The 23,323-nt window shown below is 46.9% G+C and overlaps 1 protein-coding gene across 1 annotated transcript in view; it reads right to left on the bottom strand.

Annotated features, from left to right (window-relative positions):
• vav1 (vav guanine nucleotide exchange factor 1) overlaps positions 1-15,767 on the bottom strand; it is a 91,020-nt gene extending 75,253 nt beyond the window's left edge. Inside the window, exon 1 of the mRNA XM_078429648.1 lies at positions 15,391-15,767. Within this exon, the coding sequence (XP_078285774.1) occupies positions 15,391-15,594 (204 nt within the window). The 5' untranslated portion in view covers positions 15,595-15,767. The remainder of the gene's footprint in view (positions 1-15,390) is intronic.
• Between the last annotated feature and the right edge of the window lie 7,556 nt (positions 15,768-23,323).

Here is a 23,323-nt window from a genome sequence, read left to right on the forward strand (position 1 = left end):
ATTAAGGCTAACTCTCTTCCCTTTAACAAAAGCCTCCTCATTTCAATTGTAAGCTTGCCTAGCCAGGCCAGGAGAGTGGGATTAGGAGGGAGAGATAGGTCAGCCATGATTGAATGGTGGAGTAGACTTGATGGGCCGAATGGCCTATTTCTGCTCCTATCAATAGTGATTATTATTATGAATCCCACTCTCCCCTCACTCCCTGTACTGTTTAATTCCCCAAGAATCAAGTCAAGAATGTTTGTCACAGGCCCCAAAACGGAACAATTAAATTCTTAACCAGCAACAGCATAACTGGTCTGTAAACACAATATTCAGGAGATAATATAATAAGTGATCAAAAAAAGTTCCATAAATTAATAATAACAATATTAGTGCCAAACAAAACGAAAGCCTGAAGTCCATACTACAATCAAAACAGTCCCATAGTTCGATGTTTAGTTGGTGTTTCTAGTGTTCAGTAGCCTGATGGTGGTGGGAAAGAAGCTGCTACTGAACCTTGATGCTACAGTTTTCAGACTTCTGTACCTTCGAACTGATGGCAGGAGTGAAAATGAGAGTGTGGCCAGGGTGGTGTGGGTTATGAGGCAGTGAAGGGTCTTTTTGAGGCAGTGAAGGGTCTCGACCCGAAAAGTCGACCATTCCTTCTCTCCTGAGATGCTGCCTGACCTGCTGAGTTACTCCAGCATTTTGTGAATAAATACCTTCGATTTGTACCAGCATCTGCAGTTATTTTCTTATACTATATGTGTCGTATGTTGAAAGGCTGGAGCGATTGGGCTTGTATACACTGGAATTTAGAAGGATGAGGGGGGATCTTATTGAAACATATAAGATAATTAGGGGATTGGACACATTAGAGGCAGGAAACATGTTCCCAATGTTGGGGGAGTCCAGAACAAGGGGCCACAGTTTAAGAATAAGGGGTAGGCCATTTAGAACGGAGATGAGGAAGAACTTTTTCAGTCAGAGAGTGGTGAAGGTGTGGAATTCTCTGCCTCAGAAGGCAGTGGAGGCCAGTTTGTTGTATGCTTTCAAGAGAGAGCTGGATACAGCTCTTAAGGATAGCAGAGTGAGGGGGTATGGGGAGAAGGCAGGAACGGGGTACTGATTGAGAGTGATCAGCCATGATCGCATTGAATGGCGGTGCTGGCTCGAAGGGCTGAATGGCCTACTCCTGCACCTATTGTCTATTGTCTATTGTCTATTGCCTCCTGTAGATCCCTTCGACTATCACCTTTTATCATCTCTTTAGTCTCCACTTGATCTAACCCCACGCACAGGTAGATAGTAGTTGAGGACTGCTCTGAAGAAGGGTCTCGACCCGAAACGTCACCCATTCCTTCTCTCCAGAGATGCTGCCAGTCCCGTTGAGTTAGTCCAGCTTTTTGTCCCTATCTTCAGTCTAAACCAGCATCTGAGGCTCCCTCCCACACTGCTCTTCAGTTGTTGATAGGATGGTTCAGTTGCCTGATAACAGCTGGGAAGAAACTGTCCCTGAATCTGTGGGTGTGCGTTTACACACTTCAGTACCTTTTGCTCGATGGGAGAGGACTTGAAAGAAGTGTATAAGTTTTTATACCTGTTTTTATACTTGAAAGAAGTATGAGACAGGGTAGACAGTCAGAACCTTTTCCCCCCCAGCATTTTGTGTCTATCACAGAATACTCTGTTAGTCTCTTAGTTCAAAGCTAGTTTTCACATCGGTATTTGTTGCTAGGCTGCAGTAGGTTATTAGTTTCGAAGGGAACTAGAAGCCACTAGAATATTCTGACGACTGGTGTATCTATTGACATTGACCGAGGAACCTCTTGAAATAGAGGTTGTGGATTTGAATAGTTCAATTTACGTGGCTGGCGGGCATGTATTTAAGAAGTTGTGACATTTTCACAAAGCATAAAGAGAAACCCAGTCCATCAGTGGGACTGGCAACACCAGTTTCATGTGAAATCAAGAGTCAAGAGTGTTTTATTATCATATGTGCCAGAGAGAACAATTAAATTCTTACTTGCAGCAGCACAACAGAATATGTAAACATAGTACACTGTAAACAATATGATAAACAAGAAAAAAGAGTTCATATACACACAAATACATACACACGTATACATGCACACATATTATTTAGAAGGTAGACACAAAATGCTGGAGTAATTCAGCGGGACAGGTAGCATCTCTGGAGAAAAGGAATGGGTGACATTTCTGGTCGAGAAGGGTCTAGACCTGAAACGTCACCCATTCCTTCTCTCCAGAGATGCTGCCTGTCCCGCTGAGTTACTCCAGCTTTTTATTTCTATCTTCGGTTTAAACCAGCATCTGCAGTTCCTTGGTAGTCTCAAAATGCTGGAGTAACTCATCGGGTCAGGCAGCATCTCTGGAGAGAAGGAATGGGTGATGTTTCGGGTTGACACCCTTCTTCAGACTGATGTCAGGGGAGGGGGCAGGACAAAGATAGAATGTAGTCGGAGACAGTAAGACTAGTGGGAGAATTGGGAAGAGGGAGGGGAAAGAGAGGGAAAGCAAAAGCTATCTGAAGTTAGAGAAGTCAATGTTCATACCGCTGGGATGTAAACTACCCAAGCGAAATATGAGGTGCTGTTCCTCCAATTTGCGATGGGCCTCACTCTGACAATGGAGGAGGCCCAGGACAGAAAGGTCAGATTGGAAATGGGAGGGGGAGTTGAAATGCTGAGCCACTGGAAGATCAGGTTGGTTAAGGCGGACTGAGTGGAGGTGTTCAGCGGAACGATCGCCGAGCCTGCGCTTGGTCTCGCCGATGTAGAGAAGTTGACACCAGGAACAGCGGATACAGTAGATGAGGTTGGAGGAGGTGCAGGTGAACCTCTGCCTCACCTGGAAAGACTGTTTAGGTCCTTGGATCCAATTCCTTCCCACACACATGTATATACAACTATATACAAATATATATATATGCAGTTATTTTCTTATATATATATATATATATATATATAAGAAAATAACTGCAGATGCTGGTACAAATCGAAGGTATTTATTCACAAAATGCTGGAGTAACTCAGGAGGTCAGGCAGCATCTCAGGAGAGAAGGAATGGGTGACGTTTCGGGTCGAGACCCTTCTTCAGACTGACCTACTGAGTTACTCCAGAGTTTTGTGAATATATATATATATATATATATATGCGTGTATATAAATACACACACGCATACACATAAAAAATAAATAATAGTAGTGCAAAAACACAAAACTATTGCCCCCAAGTCTATGTAGTTCAGAGCTCATTTTGAGCTTGTAGTGTTTAATAACCTGATGTCTTAGGGAAGAGGCTGCTTCTGAACCTGGACGTTACAGATATTATTAATCTTATTGACATTTGGTGGCGCAGTGAGTTACACTTTTGTGTCTAACTCAAAAGTCATAGAGAGATACTGAATGGAAACAGGCCTTTCAGCCCATTGAGTCCATGCTAACCATCAACTACCCATTTCACTATTCCTAACATCAATCCCAACTTCTATTAGTTCCCTTTTTTTAGTTGAGTTTAGTTTATTGTCACGTGTACCAAGATACGGTGAAAAGCTTTTGTTGCGCGCTGACCAGTCAACAGAAAGGCGATACATGATTACAATCGAGCCATTCACAATAGACAGGTACATGATAAGGGAATAATGGTTAAAGCAAGGTAAAGCCAGTAAAGTCCGATCAAAGATAGTCCGAGGTTGCCCAATGAGGTGGATAGTAGTTCAGGACTGCTCTCTGATTGTGGAAGGATGATTCAATTGCCTGACGGCCCCATAGCAGAAGTGTCCACATGGCGGGGCTGGAAACGGGAAGTGTCCTGAGCTAATTCTGCTACCACCATCATCTACTGTACAAGTGACGGCTCCCACTGATTGTCGCCGGAAGCTTCCGCCCTTTTCAGGACAGACGGTGACAGCGATGTAACATTTGAAACACGGATGATGGACACAAAAGTAGAAGTTGCCTTATACAGTATAGGAACGGTCCCTTCGGCCCACAATGCCCGTGCCGAACATGATGGCAAGTTAAACTAATCCCCACTGCAGCCTTTACCTTGTACTAAACGTTATTCCTTTATCATGTATCTGTGCACTGTAAACGGCTCAATTGTAATCATGTATTGTCTTTCCACTAACTGGTTTGCACGCAACAAAAGCTTTTCACTGTATCTCGGAACACGTGACGATAAACTTACCTGAACTGAACTGAACTGAACTGAACTGAACTGAACTGAACTCAACTGAACTGAACTGAACTGAACTGAACTGAACTGAACTGAACTGAACTCAACTCAACTCAACTAAGAAGGCAGCTGATATCATCAGAGACCCACACAATCCTGGCCACGCTCTCATCTCCCTGCTACCATTGGGAAGAAGGTACATGAGCCTGAGAACCAAGACCAATAGCTTCAAGAACAGCTTTTTCCCATCAACCATGGAGCTCTTGAAGCAGACTGTACAATGTTAACCACAACCCTACCTCAGCACACAAATACTGAGGACTTTGCATGATGATTGCACTGTACACTTTGGCTTATACTACCTTGGTCCGGTTTACTAAGAATAACTGATTTGTGGTGTTGTTGCGTTTGACTTGCAGCAACTAAGAATTTCATTGCTCTGGTCCCACTGCAGATGACAATTAGACACTTTGGACTTTAGAGAAACAGCGCAGAAACAGGCCCTTCGTCCCGCCGAGTCTGTGCCGACCAGCGATCACCCCGTACCCTGACACCATCCTGCACACGAGGGACAATTAACAATTTACAGATGCCAGTTAACCTACAAACCTGTACGTCTTTGGAGTGTGGGAGGAAACCGGAGCACCCGGAGGAAACGCACGTGGGTAACGGGGAGAACGTACAGACTCCGTACAATAGACAATAGACAATAGACAATAGGTGCAGGAGTAGGCCATTCAGCCCTTCGAGCCAGCACCGCCATTCAATGCGATCATGGCTGATCACTATCAATCAGTACCCCGTTCCTGCCTTCTCCCCATACCCCCTCACTCCGCTATCCTTAAGAGCTCTATCCAGCTCTCTCTTGAAAGCATCCAACGAACTGGCCTCCACTGCCTTCTGAGGCAGAGAATTCCACACCTTCACCACCCTCTGACTGAAAAAGTTCTTCCTCATCTCCGTTCTAAATGGCCTACCCCTTATTCTCAAACTGTGGCCCCTTGTTCTGGACTCCCCCAACATTGGGAACATGTTATCTGCCTCTAATGTGTCCAATCCCCTAATTATCTTATATGTTTCAATATGTACAGACAGCACCCGTAGTCAGGATCGAACCCGGGTCTCTGGTGCTGTAAGGCAGCAACTCTACCGCTGCACCTACACCTGTAAAGACACACTTGAGTTATTCACAAAATGCTGGAGTAACTCAGCAGGTCAGGCAGCATCTCGGGAGGAAGAAGGAATGGGCGACGTTTTGGGCCGAGACCCTTCTTCAGTCTGAAGAAGGCTCTCGGCCCGAAACGTCGCCCATTCCTTCTCTCCCGAGATGTTGCCTGACCTGCTGAGTTACTCCAGCATTTTGTGAATAAATCGATTTGTACCAGCATCTGCAGTTATTTTCTTATACATTTAAGACACACTTGAGTCTTGATGGGCCACAATGCAGTAAGCTGTGGTAGTCCAAGATTAACAATGTGCTCACAAAATGAGTCACTAACCAGCAATAGGGTCTGACTGCAAGCTCTCAGAAGGCTGGTTATTAATAGGCCCAAAGCAGCCTCCAATTAGTTTAGTTTAGAGATACAGCGTCGAAACTAGCCCTTCAGCCCACTGAGTCCACACTGACCATCGATCACCTGCTCACACTATCTTATATCATGCAACTTTCTCATCCACTCCCTACACACCAGGGGACAATTTACCGAAGCCAATTAACCTACAAGCCCGTACTTCTCTGGGATGTGGGAGGAAACCTGAGCACCCGGATGAAGCCCACTCCGGTACGGTACAGAATCAACTTCAAGCTCCTCCTATTCACATACAAAGCCCTAAACGGGCTCCCCCCCCCCCCCCCCCCCAACCCCCCCATATCAAAAATCTTCTAACACACCACTCTATCTCCAGGTCCCTCAGGTCGGCCGACTTGGGGCTACTGACTATCCCGCGGTCTAGGCTTAAGCTCAGGGGTGACCGCGCTTTTGCGGTTGCAGCTCCGAGACTGTGGAACAGCATCCCTCTCCCCATCAGAACTGCCCCCTTCCATCGACTCCTTTAAGTCCAGGCTCAAAACCTATTTCTACTCCCTAGCGGTTGAGGCCCTCTGAAGGGGCGCTGTGAACTGTTTGTGTATGTGCTGTTATGTTTGTGTGCCATTGTATGTTCGTTTAATATTGCCTGAACTGATGTACAGCACTTTGGTCAACGTGGGTTATTTTTAAATGTGCTATACAGATAAAATTGACTTGACTTGACTCGGTCACAAGGAGAACGTACAAACTCCGCCAGGATCGAACCGGGGTCCCTGGCAGGCCTTGTGGGGAAGCAAGGTGACACGGTGGTGCAACGGTAGAGTTGCTGCCTCACAGCGCCAGAGACACAGGTTCGATCCTGACCACGGGTGCTGTCTGCACGGAGTTTGTACATTCTCTCCGTGACCTGCAGATGCTGGTTTAAATCGAAGGTAGACACAAAATGCTGGAGTAACTCGGCGGGACAGGCAGCATCTCAGAAGAGAAGGTATGGGTGACATTTTGGGTCGAGACCCTTCTTCTCTGCGTGATCTGCGTGGGTTTTCACCGGGTGCTCCGGTTTTTTTCCCGCACTCCAAAGGCGTACAGGATTATAGGTTAATTGGCTTCTGTAAATTTGTAAATTGTCCCTAGTGTGTAGGATAGTTAGGCACGGTATCGATGGGCAGAAAGTGCCTGTTTCCACGCTGAATCTCTCAACTAAACTAATCAAAACTGTGCCGACCTAAATATGAGGGGGTAAGATGAGGTTGGAGTTTGCACGGAGTGGGGGACGATTATCTACATAACCACACAGGGATGTGAAGCACTTTGCTCCTTCAGAAAACCTATACAAAGAAACATAGAAAATAGGTGCAGGAGGAGGCCATTCGGCCCATCAACCCAGCACCGCCATTCAAAATGATCATGGCTGATCATCCTAAATCAGTACCCCGTTCCTGCTTTCTCCCCATATCCCTTGATTCCGTTAGCCCTAAGAGCCATATCTAACTCTTTCTTGAAAACATCCAGTGAATTGGCCTCCACTGCCTTCTGTGGCAGAGAATTCCACAGATTCACAACTCTATTGCAGTTTTTCCTGATCTCAGTCCTAAATGCCCTACCCCTTATTCTTAAACTGTGAACCCTGGTTTCTGGACTCCCCCAACATCAGGAACATTTTTCCTGCATCTAGCCTGTCCAATCCCTTAAGAATTTGAAAATTTTCTTTAAGATCCACTCTCATCCTTCTAAATTCCAGTGAATACAAGTCCAGTCGATCCATTCTTTCATCATATGTCAGTCCTGCCATCCCGGGAAATAACCTGGTGAACCTACGCTGCACTCCCTCAATAGCAAGGAGGTCCTTCCTCAAATTTGGAGAGCAAAACTGCACAAAATACTCCAGGTGCGGTCTCACCAGGGCCCTGCACAACTGCAGTAGGACCTCCTTGCTCCTATACTCAACTTCTCTCGCGATGAAGGCCAACATGCCATTAGCTTTCTTCACAGCCTGCTGTACCTGCATGCTTACTCTGCACGCTAAGATATCACAAAATGCTGGAGTAACTCAGCGGATCAGGCAGCATCTCTGGAGAGAAGGAATGGGTGACGTTTCGGGTCGAGACCCTTCTTCAGACAGTATCATACCTTCGATTTGTACCAGCATCTGCAGTTATTTTCCTACACTGCATGCTAAGAGATAACTAAACTTCTGGAACTCCGGATAAAGGCCTCAACTAGAGAGTATAGAAACAGAGAAAGTTAAGAGAAGAGTTTACTTTGCATATAGAGCTGGCTGTGTCACATAAAACGGGTGAAAGTAAAAATGGCATTGTATCTCATGAGTCATGGAGAGAGAGGACTGTGTCAGGTTACAAGTCTTAGAGTCATAGAGTGATACAGTGTGGAAACTGGCCCTTCCGCCCAACTTGCCCACACCGGCCAACATGTCCCAGCTACACTAGTCCCACCTGCCTACATTTGGTCCATATACCTCCAAACCTGTCCTATCTCCATTTACCCATCTCTCTATCAAAATTCTGAAGGGACCATTGGATCTACTGATGCCCAGTTTTTCATGCCTACTAAAAACTGCTCAGTGGGTCAGGCAGCATCCATGGTGGGATATGAACAGTCAGCATTGGACCTGCCAAGTTAAGCCAAGTCAAGAACTCCCTATCTCCTTTCAGTGGCTTTCAACTATGTTTTAATTTTCGCCAGCACGTGTTAGAATTAAAGATGAAGGCACAGTGGCTCAGCGGTAAAGTTGCTGCCATACAGCACTAAGGACCGGGATTCGATCCGGACTACGGGTGCTGTCTGTACGGAGTTTGTTCGTTCTCCCCGTGACCTGCGTGGGTTTTCTCCGAGATCTCCGGTTTCCTCCCACACTCCATAGACGCACAGGTTTTGTAGGTTGAATTGGCTTGGTGTGTGAGTAAAATTGTCCCTAGTGTGCGTAGGATAGTGTCAATGTGCGGGGGGGAAAACAAAGTTTCTGAGAATGCAGCACTTTCTCAGCACAGAACCATTTTGACGCTCACAGACTTTCACAGAAACAAGGGTCTGTCTTGTCCTGGATTGTCAACATTTGTCCCGCAATGACCTTGAACTAAAGAAGGGTCTCGACCCGAAACTTCACCCATTCCTTCTCTCCACAGATGCTGCCTGTCCCGCTGAGTTACTCCAGCTTTTTGTATCTAGCCTCATGAACCTTATCTTTTTCTGGGGCTCAGGCTAAAACAAGCTCACGCATTCATAGCGCAGTAGTTTGCTGCATGTGTAAAGCATTCAGCTGCTTTTCAAGCGTGCAGTAGTTCCTCAATCTTTGTACAGAATACGTTGCCTCTCTCAGTGTTCTACATTGTGCCCTCATTTTTCATGTTTCACTTTCAATTCATAGCTGAACTTCCGCTATCAACTGCAGAGTGGAGTATTGTTCTGGAAGGAAAAAAAACTGCAGATGCTGGTTGAAATCGAAGGTCGACACAAAATGCTGGAGTAACTCAGCGGGTCAGGTAGCATCTCGGGAGAGAAGGAATGGGTGACGTTTTGGGTTGAGACCCTTCGAAGTGTCTCAACCCGAAACGTCACCCGTTCCTTCTCTCCCGAGATGCTGCTTGACCCGCTGAGTTACTCCAGCATTTTGTGTCTACCTTCATAGTATTGTTCTGCTGTACTCCCTTTTCTTGCACTCCATTAGAAGATATTCTAACTCCTGCCCCCAAGTTTGGTTTAGTTTTTTTAGTTCAGAGGTGCCGCGCAGAAATGGGACCTTTGGCCCAGGGAGTCCATTCACACTAGTTCTGTGTTATCTCACGTTCTCATCCACTCCCTACGCACGAGAGGGCAATTTACACAAGCCAATTAACCCACAAACCCGCACGTCTTCGGGATGTGGGAAGAAACCAGAGCACCTGGAGAAAACCCACAAGACACAGGAACGGAAATGGACACAAAGTGCTGGAGTAACTCAGCAGTTCAGGCGGCATCTCTGGAGAACATGGATAGTGATGTTTCGGGATGAGACCCTTCTTCAAACTGATTGTAGAGGCTGGATATAGCGTGGCATATAATAGATGGACACAGGTGAGAGGGGGTTTTGAAAGGCAGATGGTTGAAACAAAGGCCAGAGACAACATTTCACAGTTAGACATGTACACAGGTAGGACAGATTTAGAGGGATATGGACCTAACACAGGCATGTGGGACTAGTGTAGCTGGGACATCTTGGCCGATGTGGGCAAGTTGGGCTGAAGGACCAGTTTCCACACTGTATCACTCTATGACTCTATAAGAATATTGTGCATGGGACATAGGGGTGGTGTAGCGGTAGAGTTGCTGCCTTACAGCAGTAACAGCGCCCGAGGCCCGGGTTCGATCCTGACCACGGGTGCCGTCTGTACGGAGTTTGTACGTTCTCCCCGTGACCTGCGTAGGTTTTCTCCAAGGTCTTCGATTTCCTCCCACACTCCAAAGTAGTACAGGTGTGTAGGTTGATTGGCTTGGTATAAATGTAAAATGTCCCTAGTGTGTGTAGGATGGTGTTAATGTGCGGGGATCGGTGGGCGGCGCGGACTCGGTGGGCCGAAGGGCCTGTTTCCACGCTGTATCTCTCAACTAAACTAAACTAAACTAAACTAAACTAAACTAAACTAAATAGATTGTGCTGTGTTTTAATTGACTACACAACCTTGTTATAAATGCAATGTAATGACTTTTAATGCAATTGATTGTCCTCTGTTTTAATGTGATGACATTCATGTGATTAACGTAAGAACTTTAGAAATTACCAGAGAATTGGGAAAGATTGTGATATGTTTAACCCAAGAGCTCACGTGGACGGGAAGCGAGGAGGATTACTGACGTAAATCTACTTCTAATGAATTCCATTGTTGAGTAACAAGTGCTGACAAACTGCACTGACGACCAACCAACTGAGGATGGACACAAAAGTGCTGGAGTAACTCAGCGGGTCAGGCAGCATCTCTGGAGAACATGGATAGGTGACGTTTCACAGAGTGCTGGAGTAACTCAGCGGGTCAGGCAGCATCTCTGGAGAACATGGATAGGTGACGTTTCACAGAGTGCTGGAGTAACTTGGCGGGTCAGGCAGCATCTCTGGAGAACATGGATAGGTGACGTTTCACAGAGTGCTGGAGTAACTCAGCGGGTCAGGCAGCATCTCTGGAGAACATGGACGTTTCAGGTCGGGACCCTTCTTCAGACTGCAGACTGAAGAGTCCCTTCCTTCCTTTTTCAAGTTTAGTTTAGTTTAGTTTAGTTTAGTTTAGAGCTGCAGAGGGAGAGTCTTGACTAGAGGTCACAGCCTCAGAATTAAAGGACGTTCTTTTAGGAAGGAGATGAGGAGGAATTTCTTTAATCAGAGGGTGGTGAATCTATGTAATTCTTTGCCACGGAAAGCTGTAGAGGCCAGGTCAGTAGATATTTTTAAGGCAGTGATAGTTAAATTCTTGATTAGTTCGAGTGTCAAACATTATGGGGAGATGGCAGGAGAATGGAGTTTGGAGGGAGAGATGGATCAGCCATGGTTGAATGGCAGAGTAGACTTGATGGGCCGAATGGCCTAATTCTACTCCTATTCCTTATGATCTTATAACCTTATAGCATGGAAGCAGGCCCTTCGGCCCACAATGTCTTCGCCAATCAAAAGATCACCCGTACACTAGTTCTGTCCTACACACCCTAAACAAAATGTACAGAAGCCAATTAACCAATAAACCTGTACGTCTTTGGAGTGTGGGAGGAAACCAGAGCACCCGGAGAAAACCCACGCAGGTCACGGGGAGAACGTACAAACTCCGTACAGACAGCACCCGCAGTCAGGATCAAACACAGGTCTCTGGTGCTGTAAGGCAGCAACTCTACCGCTGCGCCACTGTGCCGCGCTGTCATTTATAACTGGTACAGGATGGAACAGGGGGAAATTCAGGGAAAGATAGAAACATAGAAACATAGACAATAGGTGCAGGAGGAGGCCATTCGGCCCTTCGAGCCAGCACCGCCACTCATTGTGATCACGGCTGATCATCCACAATCAGTAACCCATGCCTGCCTTCTCCCCTTATCTCTCCCCAGATACCTTAGTCCAGCAAAGCCTTTCATACAAATGAACCACAATAAGGTACAAAGTGCTGGAATAACTCAGCAAGTCAGCTGGCATCATCCCTGGACAACATGAATATTTTGGAGTGTGGGAGGAAACCTTTCTTGCAGGGGGGAGAATGAAAGCAGGAAGCAGGAGGAGGGGAGGGTAGGACAAAGTCCAGCAAGTAATAAGTTGATACTGATTAGGATCTTTTTCCTGATAGGCAGATAGACCATAGAAACATAGAAAATAGATGCAGGTGGAGGCCATTTGGCCCTTCGAGCCAGCACCGCCATTCATTGTGATCATGGCTGATCATCCACAATCAGTAACCCGTGCCTGCCTTCTCCCCATATCCCTTGATTTCCGCTAGCCCCTACAGCTCTATCTAACTCTCTTTTAAATTCATCCAGTGAATTGGCCTCCACTGCCTTCTGTGGCAGAGAATTCCACAAATTCACAGATGGTTGGACAAAGGCCAGAGACGAAAAGCCAAAATGTGTGAAACGAAATTGTGAATGTGAATTCTGAGATCTGCAGGTTAATTGGTTAATTTCACTGCACATCGTGTATGTGTATGTGACAAATAAATGTGTCTTGACTTGGTATAATTGTAAATTGTCCCTAGCGTGTATAGAATAGTGCTGGCATGAAGCAAGGGGATGGGTTTGAGGGGGTTGTTTTGAGATCTGGTATGGACCAAATATCATCCCTGATCATAATAGCACCCTTGATCGTGTGGCACAGTGGCACAGCGGTAGAGTTACTGCCTTACAGCGCATACAGCACTGGAGACCCAGGATTGATCCCGACGGGTGCTGTCTGTACGGAGTTTGTACGTTCTCCCCGTGACCTGTGCGGGTTTTCTCCAAGGTTATTGGTTCCCTCCCGCACTCCAAAGACGTGTGTCTTTGGAAACCAAAGATCTCGGAGACAAGCCACGGAAGGCTGTAGAGACCAGGTCAGTGGATATTTTTAAGGCAGAGATAGATAGATTCTTGATTAGTACGAGTGTCAAAAATTATGGGGGGAAGGCAGGAGAATGGGGTTTGGAGGGAGAGATGGATCAGCCATGGTTGAATGGCAGAGTAGACTTGATGGGCCGAATGGCCTAATTCTACTCCTATTCCTTATGATCTTATAACCTTATAGCATGGAAGCAGGCCCTTCAGCCCACCGTGTCTTCGCCAATCAACGATCACCCGTACACTAGTTCTGTCCTACACACCCTAAACAAAATGTACAGAAGCCAATTAACCTACAAACCTGTACGTCTTTGGAGTGTGGGAGGAAACCAGAGCACCCGGAGAAAACCCACGCAGGTCACGGGGAGAACGTACAAACTCCGTACAGACAGCACCGCACCCGCAGTCAGGATCAAACACAGGTCTCTGGTGCTGTAAGGCAGCAACTCTACCGCTGCGCCACTGTGCCGCGCTGTCATTTATAACTGGTACAGGATGGAACAGGGGGAAATTCAGGGAAAGATAGAAACATAGAAACATAGACAATAGGTGCAGGAGGAGGCCATTCGGCCCTTCGAGCCAGTACCGCCATTCATTGTGATCACGGCTGATCATCCACAATCAGTAACCCATGCCTGCCTTCTCCCCTTATCTCTCCCCAGATACCTTAGTCCAGCAAAGCCTTTCATACAAATGAACCACAATAAGGTACAAAGTGCTGGAATAACTCAGCAAGTCAGCTGGCATCATCCCTGGACAACATGAATATTTTGGAGTGTGGGAGGAAACCTTTCTTGCAGGGGGGAGAATGAAAGCAGGGAGCAGGAGGAGGGGAGGGTAGGACAAAGTCCAGCAAGTAATAAGTTGATACTGATTAGGATCTTTTTTCCTAATAGGCAGATAGACCATAGAAACATAGAAAATAGGTGCAGGAGGAGAAAAGCCACGCAAGTCACGGGGAGAACTTACAAACCCCGTACAGACAGCCCCCGTAGTCAGGATCGAACCCTGGTCTCCAGCGCTGCATTCACTTTAAGGTAGCAACTCTACCGCTATACCACCACGCTGCCCTTAATTATTTCTTCCTTTAGATTTTTTAGAGGTACAGCGCGGAAACAGGCCCTTCGGCCCACCGAGTCCGTGCCGCCCAGGGATACAATAGACAATAGACAATAGACAATAGGTGCAGGTGGAGGCCATTCGGCCCTTCAAGCCAGCACCGCCATTCAATGTGATCATGGCTGATCATTCTCGATCAGTACCCCGTCCCTGCCTTCTCCCCATACCCCCTGACTCCGCTATCCTTAAGAGCTCTATCCAGCTCTCTCTTGAATACCCGCACATTAACACTATCCTACACACACTAGGGACAATTTTTACATTTTACCCAGTCAATTAACCAACATACCTGTACGTCTTTGGAGTGTGGGAGGAAACCGAAGATCTCGGAGAAAACCCACGCAGGTCACGGGGAGAACGTACAAACTCCGTACAGACGGCGCCCGTAGTCAGGATCGAACCTGAGTCTCAGGCGCTGCATTCGCTGTAAGGCAGCAACTCTACCGCTGCGCCACCGTGCCGCTTTAGAATCTGATACTCCTCAGAGTTACAGAACTCTCTCCCTTCTTACGCTACAAGCCAACAGAAACATCTAGAATACACTGGTCTGAAGAAGGGTCTCCACTCGAAATGTCACCCATTCCTTTCTCTAGAGATGCTGCCTGAACCAATGAGTTGCTCCAGCTTTTTGTGTCCATCTACGGTATAAACCAGCATCGGTAGTACCTTCCTACCTATAACATGCTGGTTATCTTTTTTCTGTTAGGAAGGGGTGCTCTGGATTCATATAGTGGAATCCGAGAAAGGGTGCAGTTCAACCACTTTCGGGTGTCAGGGGTTATGGGGCAGGAGAGTAGGGTTGAAAGGGAAAGGCAGATCAGCCATGATTGAATGGCCATGTAGACTTGATGGGCTGAATGGCCTAATTCTGCTCCTATCACTTATGAACTCAGCGAGCCTGGCAGCATCTCTGGAGAACATGGTAGGTTAGGTGTAGGAAGGAACTGGCTTAAACCGAAGATAGGCACAAAATGCTGGAGTAACTCAGCGGGTCGGGCAGCTTCTCTGGAGAAAAGGAATGGGTGACGTTTCGGGTCGAGACCCTTCTTCAGACTGAGAGTCTGGGGAGAGGGAGTCTAGAGGTATGGAAGGTTAAGGTGTGAAAACAGCAGATCAAAACAGACGATGGTAAGGAAATGTGGAATGGTTCATTGTTGGCTGAGGGGAAGGTGATAAGGCATACAATCATACAATCAGTAACATTAATCAGGAAGGCAGTCAGAGAATTAGGATTAGGGGGAGGGACGGAAAGCAAAGGTTATTTTAAAGCTGGAGAAATCAACATTCATGCCAAAGTTAGACACAAGAAGCTGGAGTAACTCAGCCTGTCTGACGTTTTGGGTCGAGACCCTTCTTCATATATTCATACCATTGGGTTGTAAGCCTCCCATGCCTGACAATCTGAGGGGCTTTACCTCTAACCCAAGGCCCACCAGCCCGAGGTAAGGAAACCAAGGTGGAGATGGGATGGAAGGGGGTGGGTCACCAAAAGGCTTGAACCCACCTGGGACATCTGTGGTCGTAGGTTGATCTCCTTGAGGTTGATGGAGTGAGGTTGCAGGTTGTTGAGAAGCTGGCAGAGAAGGACCCCATCCCTCAGCGCCCAGACCAGGTCACACACTTGAGCGTTGTCCCAGGTCACGCGGTGGTTGGGCGGCAGCACCTTGGAGTTGATCAGCCAGTTGGCGCACTGCCTCCAATGCTCCATCTCCCACCGCCAAGCCAAGCCAAGCCAAGCCAAGCCAAACCAAGCCAAGACTGGGGAGGCAGGAGTGCACGAATATTCAGCCGAGACAAACCCAGAGGACTCCAGTCACCTTCTAGCTGCGCTTCCGTTCTTTATTCTTTCCCTCAGAGAGCAGAAGCTTGCTTAACCACCAGTTCCTTCCTCTGCCAAGACTTGAATAAAGGCTTCGCTTGCTCAACTGCAGAGCACTCTGGGATTTGTAGTCCGTTCCACACTGGTGAACTTCAACAACCAGAGGGCTTTGCTAACAATGGCCTGTTTCCTTTGTCATCATCATTACTTTTTTGCATGTCTTGGAAAATCTTTTTCGCCCAGAGAGCTGTGAATCTGTGGAATTCTCTGCCACAGAAGGCAGTGAAGGCCAATTCACTGGATGTTTTCAAGAGAGAGTTAGATTTAGCTCTTAGGGCTAACGGAATCAAGGGATATGGGGAGAAAGCAGGAATGGGGTACTGATTTTTGATGATCAGTCATGATAATTTTGAATGGCGGTGCTGGCTCAAAGGGCCGAATGGCCTCCTCCTGCACCTATTTTCTATGTTTCTATATCTTTCATTCATTGTTCTTTATCTCTCTACATCATCATCATTAAGGATAGCGGAGTGAGGGGGTATGGGGAGAAGGCAGGAACGGGGTACTGATTGACAGTGATCAGCCATGATCGCATTGAATGGCGGTGCTGGCTCGAAGGGCTGAATGGCCTACTCCTGCACCTATTGTCTATTGTCTATTGTCTATATCTCGCGATTCCCTAAACCCTAACCAGTCTGAAGAAGGGTCTCGACCCGAAACGTCACCCATTCCTTCTCTCCAGAGATGCTGCCTGTCCCGCTGAGTTACTCCAGCACTTTTTCTGTCTATCTGGAGGGCTTTGCAACACGTGACTGTGATTCAGGCCACTGATCTAATAGTTTCTACTCTCGGGAGGAACGGGAAGTGCTTCATTTCTTTGAAGCTCTATCGCGTGCCTCGGTCTCCCCAAAGCCTACTAATTTGTCTCTTCCTCCTATTCACTGCCTTAAGCAATAACCATTAAATAAAACGTGTGAGAAGGAACTGCAGATGCTGGTATAAACCGAACGTCGATACAAAAAGCTGGAGCAACTCAGCGGGATATCTAATTCCAAGTTACCCTTGCCTTCCATCTCTCTCAGTCCCGCGCCCACCCTGGTCATTGTACTAGTTTCACTGTCATCCTGTTGAGTTTCAGTCTGTATTACTCGTTATCACCCTCCCCACAGTTGCATAGCTCCACCTTTCCCATTGCTTTTTGCACATCTTTCATTCATTTGTTCTATGTACCGTCCATATCTCTCATTTCCCTCTCCCCTGACTCTCAGTCTGAAGAAGGGTTTCGACCCGAAACGTCACCCATTCCTTTTACTCAGCCTGGGGCTTGCCTGGAACGGGCACCGTTCATAACAACTAGAGGGCAGACTGGACAATGAAAATGGTGCCAAACATCAAATATCAAATATCAAGACCACATCTGGAGTATTGTGTACAGTTTTGGTCTCCTAATTTGAGGAAGGACATCCTTGTAATTGAGGCAGTGCAGCGTAGGTTCACGAGATTGATCCCTGGGATGGCGGGACTGTCATACGAGGAAAGATTGAAAAGACTAGGCTTGTATTCACCGGAGTTTAGAAGGATGAGAGGGGATCTTATAGAGATATAAAATTATAAAAGGACTGGACAAGCTAGATACAGGAAAAATGTTGGTTGAGTCCAGAACCAGGGGCCACAGTCTTAGAATAAAGGGGAGGCCATTTAAAACTGAGATGCGAAGGAACTTTTTCACTCAGAGTTGTGAATTAGTGGAATTCTCTGCCACAGAGGGCAGTGGAGGCCAAATCACTGGATTAATTTAAGAGCGAGTTAGATAGAGCTTTGGGGACTAGTGGATCCAAGGGGTATGGGGAGAAGTTGGGCACAGATTACTGATTGTGGATGATCAGCCATGATCACAATGAATGACTCGAAGGGCCAAATGGCCTCCTCCTGCACCTATTTTCTTTGTTTCTATGGAGTTTGTTCTGGCCCAACTTGATTACCACCGCCTTCTGATTTTGCCCGAATACCTCCAGCAGTGACCTCTCCTCACGCACAGTTGCTTCTAAGAAGCCGCCTTGCAAGGCCTCTTCCTCTTCCTCATTTTTCACACTGCGGTCTGACAAACATCAGCCAACACAGATACAGGAAGCAAATCATATTCTAAGGCAACCCAATATCCGATTGAGCCCTCTGTCCATTTCCGGATGGAATGATGTTAGATCCATGGAAAAGAAGCATCCCGCAGATGCTGGAACTCTGAGATAAAAATCGAACTCGCATTTCACTCCTGCCATCGGGAAGAAGGTACAGGAGTCTGTAAACTGTAACGTCCAGGTTCAGGAACAGCTTCCTCCCTACAGCAATCGTGCTGCAACTAAACTCCAACTACAAACTGTCTTGATTCCGTTAAAGACTTCAGGCATTGTTTTTTGTTTTTGCACTTCCAAAAAAATATATTGTTCTTCTTTTTATTGTTTACTAGACAAAGTGGACCCATTGGGCCCAAAGCTCTCCTGCATCGGTGCAGCACCCTGTCCTTCCCCCCCCCCCCCGTCCCCTCTCTCCTCAACCCCCCCTCCCCTCTCCCTTCTCCCCCACTCCCCCCTTCCCCCTCCCTCCTCCCCTCCTCCCCTCCCCCTCCCCTCCTTTTACACTTTAAAATGTGAATAACTGAAAAAATATAACACCGATTTCAATAAAACTACTTGCTTTATCACTAAAGTGACAACGGTGAGTAAGGTGGGCCTAAAATTGTCGCGCTATCGTGTACCGTTTTGGCTGAAGTTCAGTCACAAACAAGATAACAAACGAGAGTTTTAGTATATAGATGATGGTGTTTACTGAGTACCGTGTTTACACGTCTGTTCCAAGTAAGAATTCTCTTTGTACCATTCCTGGTCATATGACAATAAAACACACTTGACTCTTCAAACACTTTGTAGGGTTGCTGCCTTACAGCGCTTGTAGCGTCAGACACCCGGTTCGATCCCGACTACGGATGCTGTTTGTACGGAGTTTGTACGTTCTCCCCGCGACCGCGTCGGTTTTCTCCGAGATCTTCGGTTTCCTCCCGCACTCCAAAGACGTGCAGGTTAATTGGCTTGGTATAAATGTAAATTATCCCTAGTGTGTGTCGGATAGCGTTAGTGTACGGGGATCGTTGGTCGGTGCGGACTCGGTGGGCCGAGTTGTATCTCTAAACTAAACTAATAAAAATTAGGCAGCATCTGCGGAAAGACAAAGGGAATTAATGTTTCGGTTTCAGGACCTGGAACGTTAACGTTGTTTCTCGTTCCACAGAGGCTGCCTGATCTGCTGAGTATTTCCAGCATTTGCCGTTTTCACATCAATCAGGCTATCTGGAATTTGAGTCCATTAGTATCGCAACCACTCAACCTCTCCTTGAAGGTGCCACAAAACGCTGGAGTAACTCAGCGGGTCAGGCAGCATCTGAGGAGAGAAGGAATGGGTGACGTTTTTCTTCAGACTTCAGACTGAAGAAGGGTCTTGACCTGAAACGTCACCCATTCCTTCTCTCCTGAGATGCTGCCTGACCCGCTGAGTTACTCCAGCATTTTGTGACACCTTCGATTTGTACCAGCATCTGCAGTTATTTTCCTACTCTCCTTGAAGGTGTGTGATCTGCAGCCACCTAGTGGCAATCGGAAGACGTTCAATTGATCATAAGAAGGTCGAGTCATGTAATCACCAGATCAAAGATAGACACAAAAAGTTGGAGTGTCTATCTGAAAAAATACATTTACATACATTTAATGTAATGCAATTTAAAAGCCTACTGCATTACATCTAACTAATAATGAAACTGTAAACTGTATCGAGTTTATAGTCAAATTAATGGAGTTTAAAAGCACTCTGCAATATATCTAACGAAAGATGTGCCATAAACCTAAATGGTTTATACTTAAATTAATGTAGTTTAAAAGCACTGTGCATCATATCTAAAAGTAACAAAATGAAAACTGCATTTTGTGTAAAATAATGTAATCTGTAATAAATTTATCACTTTGAATAAATCTCGCTCACCAACCTTGGTTCCAGTGGAAGCAATGCTAGGTAAGGCAGGACATGGACACAAAATGCTGGAGTAACACTCAGGCAGCATCTGTGGCAGCGTTTCTCGACCTTTTTACCCTTGCGGAACCCTTGAAATAATTTTCATGTCTCAGGGAACCCCTACATAAAAATTATTAATGGCGGGGGGGCGTGCCCAAGATGGCCACCGGGGGCAGGGAACCGCCTGAGTGACGTGAGTGGCAGCCAATGAGGGGGGGGTGCCCACCTTCCCACTCAAAGCAACAGCCATCGCCGTCGAGCTGCCGCTGCCGCTGCTGCTGCTGAGCCGGCAAGAGAGGCCCACAGGAGAGTTTTCGACCCAACGGGTCCACGCCCGGCTAGTTTATTACTATATCTATTGGAAACCCTAGCGAACTCTAGCGGAACCCTAGAAACGCTGATCTATGGAGAGAAGGAATAGGTAAACACATTCCTTTTCTCCAGAGATGCTGCCTGTCCCGCTGAGTTACTCCTGCATTTTGTGTCTATCTAGATAAGACAACTTCTCTTGATAGCTCGAACCCAGCCAATGTCACATCCTAGTATAAGAAAATAACTGCAGACGCTGGTACAAATCGATTTATTCACAAAATGCTGGAGTAACTCAGCAGGTCAGGCAGCATCTCGGGAGAGCAGGAATGGGTGACGTTTCGGGTCGAGACCCTTCTTCTTGTCTTATCTAGATTTGTACGAAGGAACTGCAGATTCAAACTCCAGCAATTTGCAGTCTGAAGAAGGGTCTCGACCCGAAACGTCACCCATTCCGGCACAATGTCACATCCTAGTCGGCAGAGCTCTCCCTCAGAATTCCTTTAGACGTTAGACTTTAGAGATACAGTGCGGAAACAGGCCCTTCGGCCCACCGAGTCTGCTGGGAGTGGTAGTTAAGGCGGATGGGATAGTGGCATTTAAAAGCCTTTAAGCACTCGAGGTCGGGATCGAACCTGGGCCTGGTAGATTAGCCGGTCCCCTGGTACGAACCAGTTTCAATAAATCACCCTCTACTTCGAACACCAACTCCCCGTGCCCTTTCCATTTCTCTCCAACAGGCAGAAAAGTCTGTGGAAGGATGTGCTGGCGTTAGAGAGGGTCCAGAAGAGGATTACAAGAATAATCCACAGGATGATTGGGTTGATGTACAATGAGTGTTTGACAGTACTGAGCCTGGAGTTTAGAAAGATGAGGGGGGAATCTCATTAAAAACTACTGAATAATGAAAGGCCTGGATAGAGTGGATGTGGAGAGGATGTTTTCAGTATTTTTCTTAAGTTTTTTCTGGAGATACAGCACGGAAACAGGCCCTTTGGCCCACCGACCTTCGGCCCACCGACCAGCGATCCCCGCACATTAACACTATCCTACACACATGAGGGACAATTTACACATAGACCAAGCCAATTAACCTATATACCTGTACGTCCTTGGAGTGTGGGAGGAAACCGAAGATCTCAGAGAAAACCCACGCAGGACACGGGGAGAAGGTACAAACTCCGTACAGACAGCACCCGTAGTCGGGATCGAACCCGGGTCTCCGGTGCTGCAAGCGCTGTAAGGCAGCAACTCTACCGCTGCGCCACCGTGACCGGCCATTTTGTTTGTGGGCGAATCTAGGACCAGAGATCACAGCCCCGAAATGTCCACCATTCCTTTTTCTACAGAGTTGCTGCCTGACCCGCTGAGTTACTCCAGCAATTTGTGTCTATCTTTGGTGTAAACCAGGATCTGCTGTTCCTTGTTTTTACCCTGCGTCCTAAACCAGATGAACTTTAGCTCCACTCCCTCTGACAGAAGTCATGAGGTACATCATGAGGTCACAGTTTAAGGATAAGGGGGAAGTCTTTTAGGACCGAGATGAGAACGTTTTTTTTCACACAGAGAGTGGTGAATCTGTGGAATTCTCTGCCACAGAAGGTAGTTGAGGCCAGTTCATTGGCTATATTTAAGAGGGAATTAGATGTGGCCCTTGTGGCTAAAGGGATCAGGGGGTATGGAGAGAAGGCAGGTACGGGATACTGAGTTGGATGATCAGCCATGATCATATTGAATGGCGGTGCAGGCTCGAACGGCCGAATGGCCTACTCCTGCACCTATTTTCTATGTTTCTATCATCAAGGGAAGAGAGTGTCTTAGGATAGTCTTGGTCACAAGATATGCATCAGTTTAAACACCATAATGCCTTTAATTAGATCCTATGAATTTAGTTCCTAAATTAGGAACCTTTAGAGAAGGTTTAAAGGCACCTTTAGGGAATTGCGTACTGTTCTGGGCGCCTCATTTCAGGGAGTATGTGAAGGCATTAGAGACGGTGTAATTTAGAGATAAGTCTTCTAAATCTTCTCCGTGGGTTGTCACCTTGTCGTGGTGGAGAAGCTTGTGTGGTCCTGAGATCCTGACAGCGATGCCATCTGGAGCGATGCCATCTGGCAGTAAAGTCGAGGGGGAGGTCCCCGACAAAGAGCGATCTAACCAAGACCTCAACGGTGGAACAGGCGGAGGGAGGATGACGGCTGACTTCAGTGGAGCGTCACAACGGCTGGGAATTTAGAGGATTTAAAAATAGGAACTGGGAACATAGATCAATTACTTATCATATCATATCATATATATACAGCCGGAAACAGGCCTTTTCGGCCCTCTAAGTCCGTGCCGCCCAGCGATCCCCGTACATTAATACTATCCTACACCCACTAGGGACAATTTTTACATTTACCCAGCCAATTAACCTACATACCTGTACGTCTTTGGAGTGTGGGAGGAAACCGAAGATCTCGGAGAAAACCCACGCAGGTCACGGGGAGAACGTACAAACTCCTTACAGTGCAGCACCCGTAGTCAGGATCGAACCTGAGTCTCCGGCGCTGCATTCGCTGTAAAGCAGCAACTCTACCGCTGCGCTACCGTGCCGCCCGCTTATGAGGCCCCACAAGTCCTATTTTAGAGATACAGCACAGAAACAGGCCCTTCGGCCAACCGAGACTGCACTAACCAGCAATCACCCGAACGCCAGTTCTATCCAACACACTCAGGACAACTTACAGAAGACAATTAACCTGCAAAGCCAGATATCTTTGGAATGTGAGAAGAAACTGGAGCACCCGGAGAAAACCCACGTGGTCACAGGGAGAACGTACGAGCTCTGTACGAACAGCACCTGTGAGATGTAACTGGGGCTGGTGGGGCTGGTTGGGTCATCCCTTTTCCTTTTAGCCTATTTATTAGGATTTCCTTTTCCCTGTCTGAATATTCCTTCCCCAATTGGGACCCCATCCCCCATTGCTCGGCTTTCCATAAGCAAAGCCATCTCTGTCCTTTGGGGCAGGTCCTATACATCCTCATTCCTGTGTATCCCAAATTCTGCACTAAGTAGTATTCTACTCCCCCCTCCTTACAGCTGGTTCTGGTCCTATGGGTATAACATGAGTCATGCACATGGGAATGATAGGTAAAAGACCTTTTGGTTTGTCCGCCATACCTGATGGGGTGGTAACATTTATCACAGCTGTCCATACATTTACTGACAGTGACGACCATCATGAGCACCAGTGCCACGCACTGCATTGTA

The sequence above is a fragment of the Rhinoraja longicauda genome, chromosome 37 (genome assembly GCF_053455715.1).
Source record: "Rhinoraja longicauda isolate Sanriku21f chromosome 37, sRhiLon1.1, whole genome shotgun sequence".
Classification (NCBI taxonomy): domain Eukaryota; kingdom Metazoa; phylum Chordata; class Chondrichthyes; order Rajiformes; family Arhynchobatidae; genus Rhinoraja; species Rhinoraja longicauda.